Source organism: Mytilus californianus, unplaced genomic scaffold, assembly GCF_021869535.1.
Source record: "Mytilus californianus isolate M0D057914Y unplaced genomic scaffold, xbMytCali1.0.p SCAF_8, whole genome shotgun sequence".
NCBI lineage: Eukaryota > Metazoa > Mollusca > Bivalvia > Mytilida > Mytilidae > Mytilus > Mytilus californianus.
In genome coordinates, this window is record NW_026262734.1 from 9910484 (window position 1) to 9931513 (window position 21030).

The following is a 21030-nucleotide window of genomic DNA, read 5'->3' on the forward strand; positions in this document are numbered from 1 at the left end:
TCTCTATTCTTTATATTTGAGTGCCCCATTACACTCTATTCTTTACTTTTTAGCCATATTTTTTCTCTATTCTTAATTTATTTTTGATATTTGTTCTGCACATTTTTTCAATTACTTTCTATTCTTAAAACCCCATCCAGGCCCTCATCTATGAGTGGACTCCGCATTAAATAAAATAATAAGAACGATTTTAAGTTAATTTTCCTGAAGAGCACAAGAACGTGAGATCACTAATTTTAAAAAAGCCTGAGTGTTCGGATAACAGAACATGCAAAGTCGACGTGTTACGGATCTATGTACAGATACAAAAATAAAAATCTGCCTAATCGATTATCAGATCTGCGGTGAGTTTCCCCAAAAACTTAAGGAGTATTTTAACTTCAGAATCTGTTGAAAAAGAAACGGAAATACTGAAACGTTTCCGATTAGGGAATTAATTTGTGACGTCATTTGCAATGTAAACAAAGAAACGCTATCACCAGGTAACGTTTTTTATCATATAAAAATCTGAATTAAAAAAAAATTAGTTGGTATTTAAAAAAAACAGAAAACTCTGTTATTTTAATGTTAGCAAGCAGACGTGTTGCTATGAAGCATCGACCATCTTTTGAGTTGTTAAGGAGCGGATCTGTATCATAAACAACAAGTGTCAAAATGATCATCAGTCATGGCGATGACCAATTGACAAATGTTATATGACTTCATACTACTTTGAATCTTCATGTTTTTTTGTTAAATGTCAAACGAAAAACGAAAAAACAAAACAGAATTAAAGCAAAGTCTATCATAAATCAAGAAATTAAATCAAAAGGATACACATTTTATTGTGATTGTGTTGTTGTCCATATTCTTTTTGGGGTAATGCTATATAATCGTATGACGTACATGGAATCGTCCGTCAACAGAACCGCAACAGGGCAAATGCAAATGTTGGAAAAAGTTAGAAAAAATGTTTACGATTATGATTTCATTAGTATATTGATTTTTAGTTTTATTGATTGGCTTACTGTTAAAGGGGGCGTCCCCATAACATTTTACTCAAATCCCAAGCTAACCGATACCTGAAAAGATTTCTGCGCAGATGCGGGAAGCTAAAAAAAGTCTGAAAAAAAAGTAAACGATTTTGAGTTCATTAGTAGATTGATTTTTTTTTAATTTGTTTTCTACCATAATTTGGGACTTTGTCCCCAAATAGTTGTCCTACATAAAACACGGTTCTATCGTTATAGTTTACCAACCGTTAACGATAAAAGTTAACCAAAAATATTTCTTTATTACATGACCACGTCTGAATTTTATAGATAAAAATACTCAGCACAGAGAAATACATAAATAAATAATATAATAGTACATTACAACATGTAAACCGCAGAATAACAACGGACACCTCCCATGAATTTACGACAGCACACAAGGACACCACAAACGAAATATGAACTGCGTGTCACATGAATGAATCAACGTCACAAAAAGTGACATATTTTTTGTGACGTTTATATTATCACAGGTAAATTTCTAAAAATAAAATAGATTTGTATTATAGACACGTACAAGAATATTAAACTGGGATTGAGTTTGTAATGGTGTTATTTAATGTATTTTCTAGCCATGACAAGAATATTTAAATTGAATTGTGTTTGTAATGGTGTTATTATTTGTATTTTCTTACCCTGTCGGTTTTTCTTCTAAATTAAAACTGTATAAACAACAAAATCCTGTGCATATTGTTGCTTTAAACTTTAAATCTTATAAATGAAGTAGCTGATTTTTAATCTTAACTTTTACATACATATAGAAATAAAAAAAAAATAACTGCAATATAAGGCAAGATCATGTAAGACAAAACAGTAAACACACACGAAAACAAACAACATAAAACAAAAACCCTGTAGACGAACCACGAGTAACTCGGCTATACTGACAAATAAGACATATATGAAATGTACCGAAAATACAGAATTAAAACCACAAACGAAATAAACAGACAACAACCCAGCACAAAATGACCCAACGAATAAGAAAGTAACAACAAAATGCCCGAAAGTGGGATATATAAATACCGAACCACGTCGTCTCCAACAGCGAACATAAGACATAACAAAATACTAAATACATGAATGTTAGATATATTAATACCGAGACACGTCGTATAGCAATGCCAATTCACACTCGACAAAACAGTCATATTCAGGAATAGGTCACATTCGGTAATAAGCAGACAAGACGACATAGATGGTTAACCACAATCTAAGACGTGGTAAAAATGTCGTTAGTTAGTTTAGACACAGACACATCGTATAGATCAACCAATTTGTGATTGTGTCCATAAAATTTACGGACTGTCATTTTTAATCTTTCCTTCTCATAACTCTGTTGAATCAGTTTCTGCGTATAGTGTGAACATGCACAAGCATAACGTACCAATTGAGATATGTAAACACCATACGACGGGACAGAGGGTATGTTATTGCTGAGAAATGGGAAATTAATATCTGGGAAGTTGAAATCATCCCGTTTGTCATAGATTTTAGTCTGAATCGTCCGTCTGTGTCAAAATTGAGGAAAAGATCAAGGTATGAAGCAGTCCTTCTAGTATCAGTAGAATCCTTAATTTCAAGTTCACTGGGATATATGAGATGCAAGTACTGACTGAAATATGGGTTATGCAGTGATAGGACATCATCAATATATCTGAAAGTAAAATTAAAGAATTTCGTAAGGTGTTTTTCTTTTTGTCTTTTAGAAGGTTCTGAATGAATCCTGCACAGATTATTGTTCAGATGCAAATGGAATATTGAAATGGTGCAACGCTGAATGATACAATGATGAATAATGCAATGATGATGATGAGGAGGAGGAGGAGGAAGATAAGGATGAAAATTAGGATGATGATGATGACAAGAAAACAGTCCAAAGGAAGACATGTCACCTTACACGGACACATTATTCCTAGCAGTCTTGGCTCTTACTTCTTAATGCCGCATGTTAAGCGGAGAAGCAGCAAATACCAATTCTAAAGTGTTTGGTTTTGACCCGGCCGTGGTTCGAACCCACGACCTCTCGCACTCGAGGCAAACGCTACCACGAGACCACCGAGGCAGGCAACAGTTAAGAGAACTGTACACAGTTTGGTTACATAAAGCTAAAAGGTAATTTCGTTCAATTTTTAATTATCGTGCTTCCGCGAATCAGGTAAAATATTCGTCGTGTGTTGTGCAAATTCATGGGATCATATACATTCTTGAGTGACAGGTTGAACTAAAAATGATCGAAAGTGAGGCTCTGAAGAATTTCAAGGAAAGAAACACTTTTATACACTTTACTGTACAGTAATTATCGTCTGTGTTGGTTGCAAACAATCGACGACATATCTGCAGGACTAACGTCATACAGTTTTAAAAAATCTTTAAGAATCGTAGGAAGTGTAAGCTTGTCGATTACCGGGAATACAGATGTGTCCATATTAACGGATCTGATGTGTTTCCGAATTAGTGCTCGAACAAGACGCTTTAAACTTGGCGGTCTTCCAAAATCGTTCACTATGTGATAGTCAGTTTCATGTTTAAAGTAATCGTTTTCATAGCTATACATATCAGATACGGTTAGATCATACCCAGCAGCCAAAAATGTTGCCACAAATGTCTTGTCATCAATACAGTAATCATTTTGTCGAGAGAACATGCAGTGTTCCCCTTGTTGACGTAAAACGTCTACAAATTTATACAAGTTCGGATCCACTCCATGTTGTAGTAAAATTATTGCTGTAGTACAAATAAACCACGGTCCGGATATGTGTAAGGTCGTTGGACGATTTGCCTCATAAACCTTACCTCGTCTGTAATATATGAAAGAAAGTTATCAATTGTAATAAAGAGGCGGACATTACCAATCTGACTGAAATACAGATCATGTGTCATCGATTCGCTTTCTGGCTTTGTTATGATAGTTATTATATGGGACTTCAATAAATTGAATTCCGTGTATGAAATAAACCTAATTACACTTATTTTTCATCTTACTTCTTTTATTCTTGTTATACAACTTGAAATATTTGCACATATGTTTTATGTCTCAAGTATAATATGCATGTTCAGAACGAGAACAAATTAAAAATAAAATGCTTCGCTGGGCGCAGCTTGATACGACCGCAGAGGTCGAACCCTGAACAGTTGGGGCAAGTATGGACACAACATTCAAGCTTGATACAGCTCTGAATTTGGATTGTGATTAAATATTTGACACATCATAGGTTTCTGACACAGAAAGAATGTGGTCTAAGAACTTCAATTTTTTTAATTTACCTATTATGGTCCAATGTCCAAAATCAAAATACATGGTTAGATTCAGCATATCAAAGAACCCCATATATTCAATTTTTGTTGAAATCAAACAAAGTTTAATTTTGGACCCCAACTTGGACAAACTTGAAAACTGGTCCCATAATCAAAAATCTAAACACATGTTTAGATTCAGCATATCAAAGTACCCCAAGAATTCAATTTTTGTTAAAATCAAACTAAGTTTAATTTTGGACCCTTTGGACCTTAATGTAGACCAATTTAAAAAACGGGACCCAAAATTAAAAATCTAAAAACACGGTTAGATTTGGCATATCAAAGAACCCCAATAATTCAATTTTTGATGAAATCAAACAAAGTTTAATTTTGGACCCTTTTGACCTCAATATGAACCAATTTGATAGCAGGCCCACAAAATAAAAAATCTAAATACATGGTAAGATTCAGCATATCAAAGAACCCCATATATTCAATTTTTGTTGAAATCAAACAAAGTTTAATTTTGGACCCCAATTTGGACCAACTTGAAAACTGGGCCAAAAATCTAAAATCTAAATACATGTTTAGATTCAGCATATCAAAGAACCCCATATATTCAATTTTTGTTGAAATCAAACAAAGTTTAATTTTGGACCCCAACTTGGACAAACTTGAAAACTGGTCCCATAATCAAAAATCTAAACACATGTTTAGATTCAGCATATCAAAGAACCCCAAAAATTTAATTTTTGTTAAAATCAAACTAAGTTTAATTTTGGACCCTTTGGACCTTAATGTAGACCAATTTAAAAAACAGGACCCAAAATTAAAAATCTAAATACACGGTTAGATTTGGCATATCAAAGAACCCCAATAATTAAATTTTTGATGAAATCAAACAAAGTTTAATTTTGGACCCTTTTGACCTCAATATGAACCAATTTGATAGCGGGCCCACAAATAAAAAATCTAAATACATGGTAAGATTCAGCATATCAAAGAACCCCATATATTCAATTTTTGTTGAAATCAAACAAAGTTTAATTTTGGACCCCAATTTGGACCAACTTGAAAACTGGACCAAAAATCTAAAATCTAAATACATGTTTAGATTCAGCATATCAAAGAACCCCATATATTCAATTTTTGTTGAAATCATACAAAGTTTAATTTTGGACCCCAACTTGGACCAACTTGAAAACTGGGCCCATAATCAAAAATCTAAACACATGTTTAGATTTAGCATATCAAAGAACCCCAAGAATTCAATTTTTGTTAAAATCAAACTAAGTTTAATTTTGGACCCTTTGGAACTTAATGTAGACCAATTTAAAAACGGGACCCAAAATTAAAAATCTAAATACACGGTTAGATTTGGCATATCAAAGAACCCCAATAATTCAATTTTTGATGAAATCAAACAAAGTTTAATTTTGGACCCTTTTGACCTCAATATGAACCAATTTGATAGCGGGTCCACAAATAAAAAATCTAAATACATGGTTAGATTCAGCATATCAAAGAACCCCAAGAATTCAATTTTTGATGAAATCAAACAAAGTTTAATTTTGGACCCTTTTGACCTCAATGTGGACAAAGTTGATAACGGGGCCCAAAAATCAAAAATCTAAATACATGGTTAGATTCAGCATATCAAAGAACCCCATATATTTAATTTTTGTTGAAATCAAACAAAGTTTAATTTTGGACCCCGATTTGGACCAACTTGAAAACTGGGCCCATAATCAATAATCTAAATACATGTTTAGATTCAGCATATCAAAGTACCCTAAAAATTCAATTTTTGTTAAAATCAAACTAAGTTTAATTTTGGACCCTTTTGACCTTAATGTAGACCAATTTGAAAACGGAACCAAAAATTAAGAATCTAAATACACGGTTAGATTCGGCATATCAAAGAACCCCAATAATTCAATTTTTGATGAAATCAAACAAAGTTAAATTTTGGACCCTTTGGACCTCAATGTGGACCAATTTAAAAACGGGGCCCAAAATCCAAAAACTTAATACACGGTTAGATTCAGCATATTAAAGAACCCCAAGAATTCAAGAATAAAACCCCATTGAAATTGATCAAGAAATAAGCAATTTATACGAAGTATCTTCTTTTGCACAATACTGTGCAATTGAATATTTCTTGCTATTGTGCAATACTGTACAATTGACAATTTCTTGCTATTGCGCAATATTGTGCTATTGGATATTTCTTGCTATTGCGCAATACTGTGCAATTGAAGATTTCTTGCTATTGCGCAATACTGTGCAATTGAAGATTTCTTGCAATTGTGCAATACTGTGCAATTGAAAATTTCTTGCTATTGCACAATACTTATTATATAATAATTTACACATCCTGTTTGGTGTGTATCTCCTACCATATCATTATTAATTGCTTTTAAATATTAATCAGAAATAACCAACTTAAAATGGAAAATTTTAAAAGAAAAAAAAAATCCCCCCCCCCAAATTTTTTGAACCCCCTTATGATTCATCACCCCCAAACTCATTCCCAGCCTTCCCTTTGTGGTATGGTACCTTGCAGTACAATTTCAGAGAGATCCATACACTTGAACACAAGTTATTGTCTGGAAACTAGAAAAATGCTTATTTTTGGCCCCTTTTTGGCCCCCAATTCCTAAACGTTTCGGGCAATTACCCCCAAACTCAATTCCAGCTTTCCCTTTGTGATATGGAACCTTGTAGTACAATTTCAGAAATATCCAAACACTTACACACACGTTATTGTCATGAAACTAGAAAAATGCTTGTTTTTTGCCCCTTTTTTGGCCCCTAATTCCTAAAATTTTGAGGCAATTACCCCCAAAATCAATTACAGCCTTCCCTTTGTGATATGGAACCTTGTGGTACAATGTCAGAGAGATCCATACACTTACACACAAGTTATTGTCTGGAAGTTACAAAAATGCTTATTTTTGGCCCCTTTTTGGCCCCTAATTCCTTAACTGTTGGTACCATAACCCCCAAAATCAATCCCCACCTTCCTTTCGTGGTATTGAACCTTATGGTAAAATTTCATGGAGATCCATTCACTTAAACTAAAGTTAGAGTGCGAAAACCAATGTGTCTTCGGACGACGCCGGACGACGCCAGACGACGACGACGACGACGACGACGACGACGACAACGTCATACCAATATACGACCAAAAAATTTTCAATTTTTGCGGTCGTATAATAAATACAATAGGTACGTCCTGTAATAGAGGCCGTCCGAGATGAAGATCGGGATAAAAGTAAAAATCAAAAATACTGAACTCGAATGAAATTCAGAACGAACGAATGAAAAAAAAACCCAGTCATATTCCAGACTTGGGACAGGCATTTCCTTATGTAGAAAATGGTGGACTAAACCTCTCACTTGTATAACAGTCGCATAAAATTTCATTATATTCACAACAATGTGTGAACAAAACAAACAGATATAAAAGGTAAAAATGTCAAACAATTGGGGTATTCAGTAGTCAATATTGTGTATTAATCTTAATCACTATAAAAACAAACAATTATGCCAACAAAGAAAAACAAAATGGCATATGGACAAAGCACACAAGCATAAATGGAAGACAAGAATACTAGCAATAAATATTTGCATGAAATATTTGCATGAAATATTTCTACTGGACGTTATGTAGCCAACAATCAATCAATCAATCAATCGTATATCATAATGTGAATAAGATGAAACCTGTGTAAATTTTAACTGCCACTAGAAAATGAGGGTATATTGGATAGGGACAGAAATTGTACCTTGCAAAAGGCCATCTACGGACCGCTCAAAGAGTTGTTGCAAGGGTTCTTGGCGTGCTGAGAGTGTAGCACTCTCTTTACCCGAGGCATCGGATTTAACGTCCCCATGCTGACCGGACGTGACGGAGTACTTGTACATCCCGCAAAGCCAAACGGACGCCCAACCCGAAGGTTTTACTGCCGGTCGGAATAAGACCAAGTGACCATATTTCTATTCCTCAGTCAACCTTGGGGTTTCTGATGTACGGTATTCATTAACATATCACCAACTGCATATAGATATAAATAGCTCTGTCCATTGTGCATTCACTCAGTGCTTTATTAGATATTTATATGTTCTATGTTAATTTCTTGTCTATTGTAATATACAGTTTAGAAAATATTGATCTAGAACGTGCACGTTAGAAGTAAGTATAGCAAATTAACACGCAAGTATATAACGTCAACAAAGTATGTGTTACCCTCTGAACAAAGTTAATTTAAAGCATCAATTATGTTTAACTTTTATTGTAAAAATTAAATTTGAGAGTATCACTCCGTGCCTTTTTGGAAGGTTAAGCTTGTATCTTATTATATTCTTTAATGATCGAATTTTAACCAGATCCAATTAAAACTTCGACAGAAAATAAAACAAAACTTACCCTAAAAAGAGACATGGTCCCCAAGATGTACTATTAAGTTTCACGCCAGCATTTAAATACTGCTCGAGTACTTTTAAAAACATTTGAGGACCACTGGAATGTCTTGTAAATCCAAAATACTGAAACCGATTTGGACCAATAATTGCACGTGTGTCAGGTGGTTTCTGTAAATTGATACACTGTGGAAGTCCCTGGAATCTGTTAATGTCCACCCCTTCAATATAATATACTACATGTGCGTTTAATGAATGTTGCAATGCAAATGTCCTACACATATGTCGGAAGTACATTTGGCAGAGTAAGAGCAGCAAGATCAAATTAAGTAATGTAGAAAATATAGCCGTTTTATTTTACTTGTACATAGAGATGATTATGCTAAGAATTTTGATTGTAAGATAGATTATAGAGGTAGATAGGTATATTAAAAATATTGTAATCTGCTCAATTTGATGCCACAATAAGCTCTGAATATTCTCCCTAATACCTGATCGTAGTTTTGCTTCTACATTGGAAAATGCATGTTTTTTTTCCCCATAAAAAGTCATATAGCGCGCGAAATGTATGAAAGCGGTGATTTCTTTCAGGTCCATATAATTATTGTTTGTGATAATTAATCTGTCCTTTCTTTCTTTTAACTTATTTTTTGTGGTTAAAGGAATACATTTATTGATACTTGAATATTAAATAACAAATAAAACCATTATCTATCATTAAGGCAAATATGTTTTGCTGGTTGAAAATATGGATAGCCTAATCTTTTGAAATGTGGGCTAACATTATTTTACAGAGGGAGGCGAAAGTTACCAAAGGATAACATTATTTTTCAGTTATTCACATATATTTGTCTCTACAAATTCTCTACGACTGTCATTCGATTTCCTGCCTATTGATATCTTTTTTGCACAGGTACTTGGGTACATTATTTCGATATTTGTTATTTGGTGCACTGAATATTCAGTTTCCTATTTTATATAAAAAAGAAGATGTTGTATGATTGCCAATGAGACAACTCTCCACAAGAGACCAAATGACACAGAAATTAACAATTACAGGTCACCGTACGGCCTTCAACATTGAGCAAAGCCCATACCGCACAGTCAGCTATAAAAGGCCCCGAAATAACTATGTAAAACAATTCAAACGAGAAAACTAACGGCCTAATTTATGTACAAAAAATGAACGAAAAACAAATATGTAACACATAAACAAACGACAACTACTAAATAACAGGCTCCTACCACGTACCTGACAATACTTTGCTGGTTTTGTATAGTTTTGAGTGTGATTTTTTTTCAACTGTGATACAAAATCTTAATTTAACAAGAGTGCACACGCTGAAATTTCTCGCCTGTTTTACTTATCATGATTGAATTTATTTTGAAAGCGAGTTATATGAAGGTTTTACTATAATTTTCAAACACAATAAACATTATCAATGATCATTGTAAATGAGGTCAAGGTCAAAAGAACCCTGTCAGACTGACATGTACATCATACAATCATACCATACATCAAATATAGTTAACCTATTGCTTATGGTATCCGAGAACCAAACCTAGTAATTACAAAGATTTGAAAATTGAACAATGAACAATGAAAATCAGGTCAAGGTCATATACACCATTCAGTCATTCTATACACCAAATATAGTTAACCTATTGCTTACAGTGTCTGAAAACAATTAAAAATAACCATGAAACTTTACATTGACTAACGAATCATGAAAATGAGGTAAAGATAAGATAAACTTGACAGACAGACATATAAACGTTTCAATCATTATATACACCAAAGATAGTTGACCTATTGCTTATAGTGTCTGAAAATTAGACCATATCACATGTTCACTGATCCATGAAATGAGGTCGAGGTCATACAAATCATCTCTGACGAACATGTAGACCTCGCAAGGAACCCATATAACAAATATAGTTATCATATTACTTATAATAAATAAAAAATGCACATAACACAAGAGGCTCTCAAGAGCCTGAATCGCTCACCTGTAATTCTTTGCTTAAATCTTTCATCAATGATTATTTTTGCTTTTCAATATATATTAATGAGTAGCTTAAAAATGCCATTTAAATGTTCTTTGTATCTGTCATATTTTCTTCAAAAGCAAAAAAAATGCATTTTACCCCTATGTTCCATTTTAGCCATAGTGGCTATGTTTCTTGACGTACATTGAAATAAAATACAAAATTTATACAAGATATTCTGAAACTCATTCAGCCCAAATTTGACTGAAATTGATTCAGTATTTTCAAAGGAGGAGATTTTTTAAAGTAAGCAAACTAGATGAACAAATTATGAAAAATTGTCTTTAAAGGGCAATAACTCTCATTAAGGGGTCAATTGACAATTTTTGTCATATAAAACTTATTTGTAGATTTACTTTGTTGAACATTTTTACTGTTTACAGTTTATCTTCATCTATAATAATATTCAAGATAATAACCGAAAACTGCAAAATTTCCTTAAAATCATCAATTCAGGGGCAATAACCTAAAAATCAGATACCCGATTTGGCTGATAATTTCAGGGCAGGTTCACCTTGACCTATGAATACTTTAACTTCATGTCTGATTTGCTCTAGATGCTTTAGTTTTTTAGCTATAAGTCAAAAACTGCATTTTACCCTATGTTCTATTTTTAGCCATGGCAGCCATGTTTTCTGAGGAAACAAAAAATAAAACACAAACTTAATTCTAGATAAACTAAGAATCATTCAGCTTAAGTTTGGTTTAATTTGGTTCAGTAGTTTCAGAGAAGAAGATTTTTTAAAGTTAGAAAACATGATAAACAAATTGTGTAAAATTGTCCTTAAAGGACAATAACTCCTTAAGAGGGCAATTGACAATTTTGGTCATATTAAACTTATTTGTAGATCTTATTTTGCTGAACATTTTTGCTGTTTACAGTTTATCTTTATCTATAATAATATTCAAGATAATAACCAAAAACTGCAAAATTTCCTTAAATTACCAATTTAGTGGCAGCAACCCAACAATAGGTTGTTAGATTCATCTGAAAATTTCTGGGCTGATAGAAATTGACCTAATGAACATTTTTACCCCTGTAAGATTTGCTCTTATTGCTTTAGTTTTTTAGATATAAGCCAAAAACTGAATTTTACCCCTATGTTCTATTATTAGCCATTGCGGCCATGTTTTTTGACGAAACAGAAAATAAAACACACACTTTATTATAGATACCCTAAGGATCATTCAGCTGAAGTTTGGTTGGAATTAGTTCAGTAGTTTTAGAGAATATGTTTGAAATAGTTTACACAGGACGGACGACGACGACGGACGCCAAGTGATGGCAAAAGCTCACATTTTCTTTAGAAAGGTCAGCTAAAAAAAACCAATTGTATTTTAAGCAGTCGCTGAACCATGACAATGAGATCAAGGACAATGGACATATGCCAGACGGAAACTTCTAAACATAGGGTATCTGCATACAAGGTATTAAACATCCAGGACTTTTACCTTCTGAAATATAAAGCTCTAAAAAACTGTTTAAGCCGTCGCCTCCGGATTGTAATACCTGTAATCTACTGCTGCGACTTTCGTCGCAGGCGAGACAAAAAGTTCAATTCTCGACGTAATCTTCTGTAAAACTTTTAAGTTACGTGGAAAGTGCAAAGGACCTTTAAATCAGCATAACATATTTATATGCTTTGTACATAACCAGGATGCCTACACAACTTCTACTTTAGAAAAAGAGAGGCGGAAGATACCAACGGGATTCATAAGTCGAAATCAAACTGACAAACCCAACCTCCGCATTACACCACGTACCTGCATCAATCAGAAGTTTTACAATATCAACGCTACTGTTGTTTGCAGCATAGAATATGGGTGGCACACTGTTTTCATAATTTGTATGCTGATCTCCTCTGGCAACTAAGTTAACATCTGCACCTTTCTTTATCAATTTTTTAACAAGTTTAACATCATTGTTCCTGTAATGTCAGTTCAATCAGATGTAAACTATAATTGCTTAAGATTCAACAAATTATTTAGGGTTAAATTACGTTTTGATTCCCCTTTGGACATATATTTTCTGATTTCCTGTCTTAATATTGGATACCTAATCATCAAAATCATCCTAATAAAAAACGATATGTAGCCATTTGTATAAATGTTCGACTAAACAATTTTCTAAAGTCCTTACCACAATTCTTTGTACGAAAAAGATGGTCTTTGAAATATTATAATAAGGTACGCGGTATATTCAACTAGGGGTGTGGATTTTAAAATTTTTAAAGAGCTACAATGTACATTAACTGAAAAATACACTATTCCAATCTCTACAATTTTGCAGTAATATCAAAACGTTTGACTTTTCTACTCTTCACACTACTATTCCCCATGCTCAATTGAAAGATCCAATCCATTACCTCATTTAAAAGCCCTTCATCGACAAAAATGGATATCGTACATTCATTTAATTTTTTTTTTAAGCCATGCAAAATCTAACTTTGTGAAGAACTCTCGCCCACAAATATTTTGATGAAATTTTCTCTATATACCATATTCTTTACTTTTCAAATAAAGGGTCAAAATGCGAGGGGTGCGTCACATATAAAATCACATAATAGTAAAAGGGTAAAAAAAAGGTGACACATTTCTAAGAAATAGGACTGAAATTGAATCTACTCCTATTTCAGGCTAATGTATTTGTAATTATGAAGCAGATATACAACTATTCTAATTATATTAATACATTTCGCTATACATAAAACATAAGATTTACTGAAGCATATGAATTTTTAAAAATACACCTTTACAGGGCGGTTTAATGGGGTTACTGGCGCTACTTTGTATGTTTGTACCTAGACTTACCTGAACGAATTTCCATTATAATAATTCATAGGTAGTGTTAAAATAAATCGTTATATGACAAAATGAAACTACTTTATTAAAATGTGAGTTTATTGACAACCTTCTAATTGTCAACTTCCCATTTCAAAGCAGTAACCTATCCTCTGCCGCATCGTATAACGATTTCATACCTCAATTGATACTTTACGTTCGGGCATGTTCACACCATACGGAATTCCTCAGAAGGGTAAAGCTCCTTGCACAAAATCTGCTCCTAAAGAGAAAGGAGGAAGGTCGACTGAAATCGACCCTACATAAATTTATCATCACTATCACAAATTGGTTGACTGATACGATATGTATGTGTCTCAACGCACTAGCGACATGATTTCGCAGTCTTACTTGTTACTTGCTGCCAGAATAGTCGACTGTTTATTTGACGGTCGTGTCCTATTCCCAATGGTGACATTTTAGCTGAGTGTGGATTTTGCATGGCGGATTATGCATGTATAGAAGGGAACGCTTATTTCGTCGACGGGGTCACCCTTTTTGAAGTTCATGCAAATCCTGCAGTTTTTGTTCATCCCCTTGATTTCTATTATTTCATTAGGTTTGAATATCATTAAACTACTGGTGCCTTCATTTGATATCATCAACCTCATATGTATATAAAAAAGTACTAACCAAAATTCAAAACTCCAAGGTGAATTAAAAAAATCAAAACGCTCGACTACAAACGGATTAATATATATTATAAAATAACTTACAAACAAGCGATTGTTAATGCTGTTAGTTCAGTATGTCTTGTCCATCGATCAACTACTTCACCAAATTGTTTCGTTTCTGTCTGTATTTTCATAATAATTTTCTGATCGAATTTATCGCTGTCTGCTGTAAACACAAATGTAGTTGTATTAATTATAAATCCATTATAATATCTACTGTAATGAATTTTAGGAAAATCGGTCATAAATTATTATCAAAGATACCATAAAATATAAAAGAATATGTAAACAAAAATTAAAGATATTTGTGTTATGACTCTTTGTTATAAATATTCCATATATAATACGCAGACATAGGACAGAGTACTACGGTGGCTGAGTGTTCTAATCAATCGAACTACTTTATCGCGAGCCTGTCAACACTGATGTTGTGAGTTCGAATCCAGCACGTCTCGGCTCCAATCTTAATTGACTAGGATTGTCAGTTTCCCTAAAGAAGGTCGGTGGTTCTCTCCAGGCACTCCGGTGTCCCCCATCAAGAAAAATTGACCGACACGAAATAGCACAATAGTACTGAAAGTGGTATTAAACACCAATCAAACAATCAATCAATCATGACAGAGTAATCAAACAACACGTGTGTCAATTGTGATATAAATAAGCCTTCAATCTTTAAATTATATTCTTAAATTGTGAAAAAAGATTTAATACACTCCGTTAAACCTCGGAAATGGAATGGCTCTGTAGCAAATCTGTGAACTAAAAAAGCAGAAAGATTCATGGTAAAAGCTAAAGAAATACGTCTACACATCCGACTAGAACTTTTTATAGACACTTGCCATGATTTATTTACACGTTGAATTCCTAATATTTTAAAACATATTTAGGGATTTCTTCCTTCCGAGCCCTTTCAGTAATTGAAAGGAAAGTTGATACAAAAGAAATCAAATAATTTCATAATCCGTAGAAAAATGATCATATGACGATCTGATAAGTCAAGCAATTTCCAACTGAGTTTTAACAGTTTGATCTTGTACTGTGCTTTAACACCACTGTTCAATGTTTGGGAAGAGTTGAGCGCTCTAAAACATGTATAACTTCCGCCACATTCTTTACGACAGAAAAAAACAAATATTGATGGATAGTGTGGAGATAACTATGCTTTTGGTGCTGAATAGTATGTTGTATAAACTATTCAGCATATGTACATTAGACAGGCTAAACAGGAACATAACAGCTATTGCGTTAAATCAAATGAAACGAAAAGTTTAAGAATCTATAGCCGTCTTTATTCCGTGTTCATGATTACTCTGTTCAAAATTCTGACGAAACAAAGAGAATACATTTTGTCTTCTATGAAATAAATATAGCAGAGGAAAGATTACTAACCCTGTCATCATTTCATACTGCACAATTGAACAAAAGCTGGCCAGGTCTTATAAAGCAGTTAAAACACTAAGGGATGCCAAGAAATATTAAAATTTAATTTCATGCGTCCGAAATATAAGATAATATACCAATGTTCATTGCAAATCTCGCAAGTAAATGTTTATTAACAGAAAAAGAATGCGACCGTGAAAAATTAAATTTAAGAAAATCCAATGGGATTTTCCGACAGGGTAAGCATCTGAAACGCATGAATCACCCGACACTTGATTCAAACGTCATATACAGTGTTATTCCTTGTATCGTATTAAGTATTCAATACAAGAACATGAAATATCAATAACAATGTGAGTTTGACACAGATGGTATGATAATGTCGAAAACTGAAATTACCACCTTTGTCATAAAATTCAATTCCCGTTCTAGGATTAACAAGTGCGATTTGATTAAAAACAATTATAACGATTCCTTTTGGAATTTGTTTGTTGTAATATAGATATATGCACTTGTATTATAAATATTATTTTTGTGTATTATGTAGATGTAACTGACTGACAATTACGAAGAAGAAACCAACACACATCTGATTTTGTATCTTACAAATTTGCCAGGCTGTCTTTAACGCTGTATCTTTAGAACATGTTACTCCCTCGGAGCTGGACCAACGTTGTCCCATATTTACCAGAAGTAATTTCTTCCTGAAAATGAAATATAATAACAACACGTTCATAATCAATACTGCAGTAAAGCGTGAAAACCTGAATTTTCATTTTTGTATCTAACAGTCCGTAATACAACACTGGCATGGCACTGTTGCACTTCATCCGAAATCTAAGCTGTGGAATAAACTTATAAGTGTTTAATCTACTCGCATAAGCAAAGAAGGGACACTTTGGCACGTCTTTGGTCAAAATGTTTGTGAAGAATAATTGTTTGTTATACACGAACGTTGCATAGGAGAAATACTCATAACGGAGGTGTATTGCTCCAGTCTTTTTACAACAGGAATTCACGCAAAAACATTGCAGAAATCTAGACCATATACCTTCCCCAGTTGAAAATTATACCAAATTTTAACATTTGTTTAAAAAAGAGAATTGTCTTGTTTAAAACTAAATTGGTGAATTGATGTATGTTCCAAATAATACAAGACGCAATCAATGAACAGCAACAGTTTACTCAAAACCTTTTTTTGAAACTACATTGATATATTATCTTAATCAAACTTGCCTCAATAAGTATGGAAGTTTTCACATAAAATGACCACTACATTCCCTGAAATTACCATCTTTGTCGTAAAATTCAATTCTCGTCCTAAAAAAACCCAAATTGACAAAAAATGTATTATAAAAGTTCATATGATTTAAGTCAGAGGTTTCGTTCTCAAGTTCAAACCTTTTCTAAAATCTCTCATAAATACACATATCAGATTTGAAAATTTGTCAGTACCTGTAGTAACCATTACAAATGGGATATCACATCTTTATTTCTACGGTGATGTTGTTTATAGAGCACGTAAATTTTGCTACGAGTACAAATCATGTAAACTTATCGATCCTTTAAATAAATTTGTTCTAAATAGGTTATCAATTCAAAACTGTAATAAGATCCTTAAATATTGTTATTTTATTGGTACTAATATAAAAATAAGGAGATGCGGTATGATTACAAATTTGACAACTATCCACCAAAGTTCAAAGAAAGTGGATGCAAGCAACTATAGGACACGTACGGCCTTCAACAATGAGAAAAACCCATACCGTATAGTCGGCTATAAAAGACCACGACATGAAAAATATGAAACAATTCAATTGAGAAAACTAACGGCTAATTCATAACAAAACAATTAACGAAAAAACAAGTATATATGACAGACATGAACCAACGACAACCACTGAACTACAGGCTCCTGACTTGGGACAGGCACATAAGCATGTGGCGGGGCTAAACATGTTTGTGAGCGCTCAACCCTCCCCTAACATGGTACAGCGGTGTAAGAGCACAACATAAGAAAAAAACTATAAAAATCAATTGAAAAAGGCTTAACTCATCAGATCGATTCAAAGCAGAAAAAAAAACATTAAACATAAATACAGACTGGACGTGGCAGGGTATTTATCCATCCCTCATCCTCACAACAAAAAGGACACTAAGTAAAGATCTGAGAGTAATCGCAGTTACTGACAGTTTCTTCAAAGCCAATAATAACTAATTAAAAAAATCATGTATCTAAGATTCAAATATCAATCAGTACACATCAAACTAATATTGATACTGTTCATAATAAATTAAAGCATAAGTAAATATGTATTCATATACATTTATGCACTTACGACCATACATCCTGTCGATACTTATATTTTGGCATTGCACAAGGTTATGTTTTGTATGACTGTTTGTGAGTTCTTTACACCAAATCTATTGGATGTGTACTGATTGACATTTTTGTCAGGAAAACATTATTTGTTTAATAGTTGTAATTAGTTTTGAACTAGTTTTCAGTACCTGCGATTGTTGTTATATGTGTACTTTGTGTCTTTTTTCTTGTTGTTAGTTGTTTTTGCCCTTGTGTTGATCTGATGAATCACGCCATTTCCAACTGTGTTTTACAGTTTGTTCTTATGTTGTGTTGTTACACCACTGTCCCATGTTAGGAGAGAGTTGAGCGGTCGCAAACATGTTTACCTCCACCATATTCTGTATGTAAAAATAAGAAGATGTGGTATAATTGCCAGGAAAACAACCCTGCACAGGAGACCAAATGCCGTAGAGGTTAACAACTATAGGTAACCGTACGTCCTTCAACAATGAGCAAAACAAATACTGCATAATAAGCTATAAAAGATCCCGAAATGACAAATTTAAAACAATTAAAACGAGAATAAAATGCTCCGCTGGGCGCAGCTTAATACGACCGCAGAGGTCGAACCCTGAACAGTTGGGGCAAGTATGGACACAACATTCAAGCTTGATACACCCTTTTCGGCCCCTTATTCTTAAACATTTTGGGCAATTACCCCCAAACTCAATTCCAGCTTTCCATTTGTGATATATGGAACCTTGTAGTACAATTTTATAAAGATCCATACACTTACACACAAGTTATTGTCATGAAACTAGAAAAATGCTTGTTTTTTGCCCCTTTTTTGCCCCTAATTCCTAAAATTTGGAGGCAATTACCCCCAAAATCAATCCCAGCATTCCCTTTGTGATATGGAACCTTGTGGTACAATGTCAGAGAGATCCATACACTAACACAAGTTATGTCTGGAAGTTACAAAAATGTTTATTTTTGGCCCCTTTTTGGCCCCTAACTGTTGGTACCATAACCCCCAAAATCAATCCCAACCTTCCTTTTGAGGTATTGAACCTTATGGTAAAATTTCATAGAGATCCATTCACTTAAACTAAAGTTAGAGTGCGAAAACCAATGTGCCTTCGGACGACGACGACGACGACGACGACGACGACTACGACGACTACGACGACGACGCCAACGTCATACTAATATACGACCACAAAATTTTTTTGCGGTCGTATAAAAACTAATGGACTGATTTATGTTCAAAACAATAAATGTAAAACACATTGTTTATGTACTTAAATAAGACAAAAAAGGCAAAAAAAAGTAAAAACGGCTGAATTGAATATTTTAAACAAACAAATGAATAGTTTTCCTACCAGACTACGATGAGACAGTTGACAATAGCCAGTTGTAATCTTTGATTTACAGTACAATTATATGTTTGGATGGACATGGTGGATAGGAGCTTTATGCTAACAGGCTACGTTCACCCTGCTTTAGCAATCGGTGACCGTTAGAGGAGTAAGTTGTTGATATTCATTGTATCACAGTCTCTAACTGTTACACTTGTACTTAAACCGGAGATTGTGTATGTAAAAAATATTTTATTATACTTTATTTTATTTTTCAATAAGTTACAACAATTTTTTGCTGGCGTCTTTGTTTTTATATGCAGTTATTGACGATTGTTTTCGTATTTGTTTTCATTTTTTAATTTAGTTATCTCTATGATGTATGTTTACACAATTTTAACTGCTAAATCTCAATTTTTTAAGAATTGAATGCTTCTTTTTGTACATTTACCACACATGTGAAGCAGGATCTGCTTACCCTTCCGGAGCACCTGAGATCACTCCCAGTTTTTGGTGGGGTTCGTATTAATATTTAGTTTTCTATGCTGTGTCATCTGTACTATTATTTGTCTGTTTGTCTTTTGGCCATGGCGTTATCAGTTTGATTTCGATTTGTGAGTTTGATTGTCCCTCTGGTATCTTTCGTCCCTGTTTTATTGGGGTGTAAAAGCGTTGACCGAAGTACATTTTGTATTTTCCGCGCTTCATTCTAAAAATGTACGCACGGTCAAAAGACAACGCTTTTACAACCCTATAAAATTACTTCATTCAATACTTATTATTACATTTTTTTGCTAGAATCATGAAAACACGATTTCCATCAAGTTTTTCTTTTATTTACCTGTGCACTTTATTGTGAAAGCTCGTGTCATCATGAATATTACATATCATTTTGAAATGAATGTTAATTTCAAAAGGACGCGAGATTGCTGTTAGCCAATCAAAATAACGTATTATAATGAAACATACATGTAATGTAATTATTGTCACGTAATCTAAGAATGTCTCACACTATTTTTGTCAGTATTCAACTGTCATATAAGTGGAGGTTCACAGGGGTCTTTACAGATCTTAGCAGGTTATACACTAATTATAGAACCAAGTTTAACTCACAATTTTCTTCGTAAAATTTACCAAGCTATGAAGGAATAACATAGTTAATTTTCAGTCGTTCAGCCGTTCAATTGATTAATATAGTCGAGCATTTGGTTTTGTCAGATTGCATGGACGTTCCCCCTTTGTGAGCTTATGCCATCACTTGGCGTCCGTCGTCGTCCGTCGTCTGTCGTCGTCGTCTGTCGTCGTCGTCGTCTGTCGTCGTATATCGTCGTAAACTATTTCAAAAATCTTCTCCTCTGAAACTACTGGGCCAAATACCTTCAAACTTTAACTAAATGTTCCTTAGGGTATATAGTTTATAAATTGTATCCGAAGTTTTGATCCATCGACAAACATGGCCGCCATGGCTAAAAATAGAACATAGGGGTCAAATGCAGTTTTTGGCTTATATCTCAAAAACTAAAGCTTTTAGAGCAAATCTGACACTGGTTAAAATTGTCCAATTGGTCAAGATCTATCAGCTCTGAAATTTTCAGACGAATCGAACAACCCATTGTTGGGTTGCTGCCACCGAATTGGTAGTTTTAACAAAATTTTGCAGTTTTTTGTTATTATTTTGAATATTTTTATAGATATATATAAACTGTAAGCAGCAATAATGTTCA

The 21030-nt window shown here is 33.6% G+C and overlaps 1 protein-coding gene across 8 annotated transcripts in view; it reads right to left on the reverse strand.

Annotated features, from left to right (window-relative positions):
- Positions 1-21030, reverse strand: part of LOC127710447 (uncharacterized) — a 113250-nt gene that overhangs the window by 90531 nt on the left and 1689 nt on the right. For 3 of the 8 annotated variants that reach the window (XM_052216299.1, XM_052216301.1, XM_052216295.1), the window contains exons 2-5: positions 18155-18346; positions 16880-16963; positions 16250-16347; positions 14306-14429 (exon numbers count right to left, since the gene is read on the reverse strand). In XM_052216299.1, the coding sequence (XP_052072259.1) occupies positions 14306-14429; positions 16250-16325 (200 nt within the window). In that variant the 5' untranslated portion in view covers positions 16326-16347; positions 16880-16963; positions 18155-18346. Of the gene's footprint in view, positions 1-1722; positions 3836-8706; positions 8921-12512; positions 12677-14305; positions 14430-16249; positions 16348-16879; positions 16964-18154; positions 18347-21030 lie in introns of those variants that run through there. The other 5 variants (XM_052216297.1, XM_052216290.1, XM_052216294.1 and 2 more) reach the window with 5 other exon arrangements.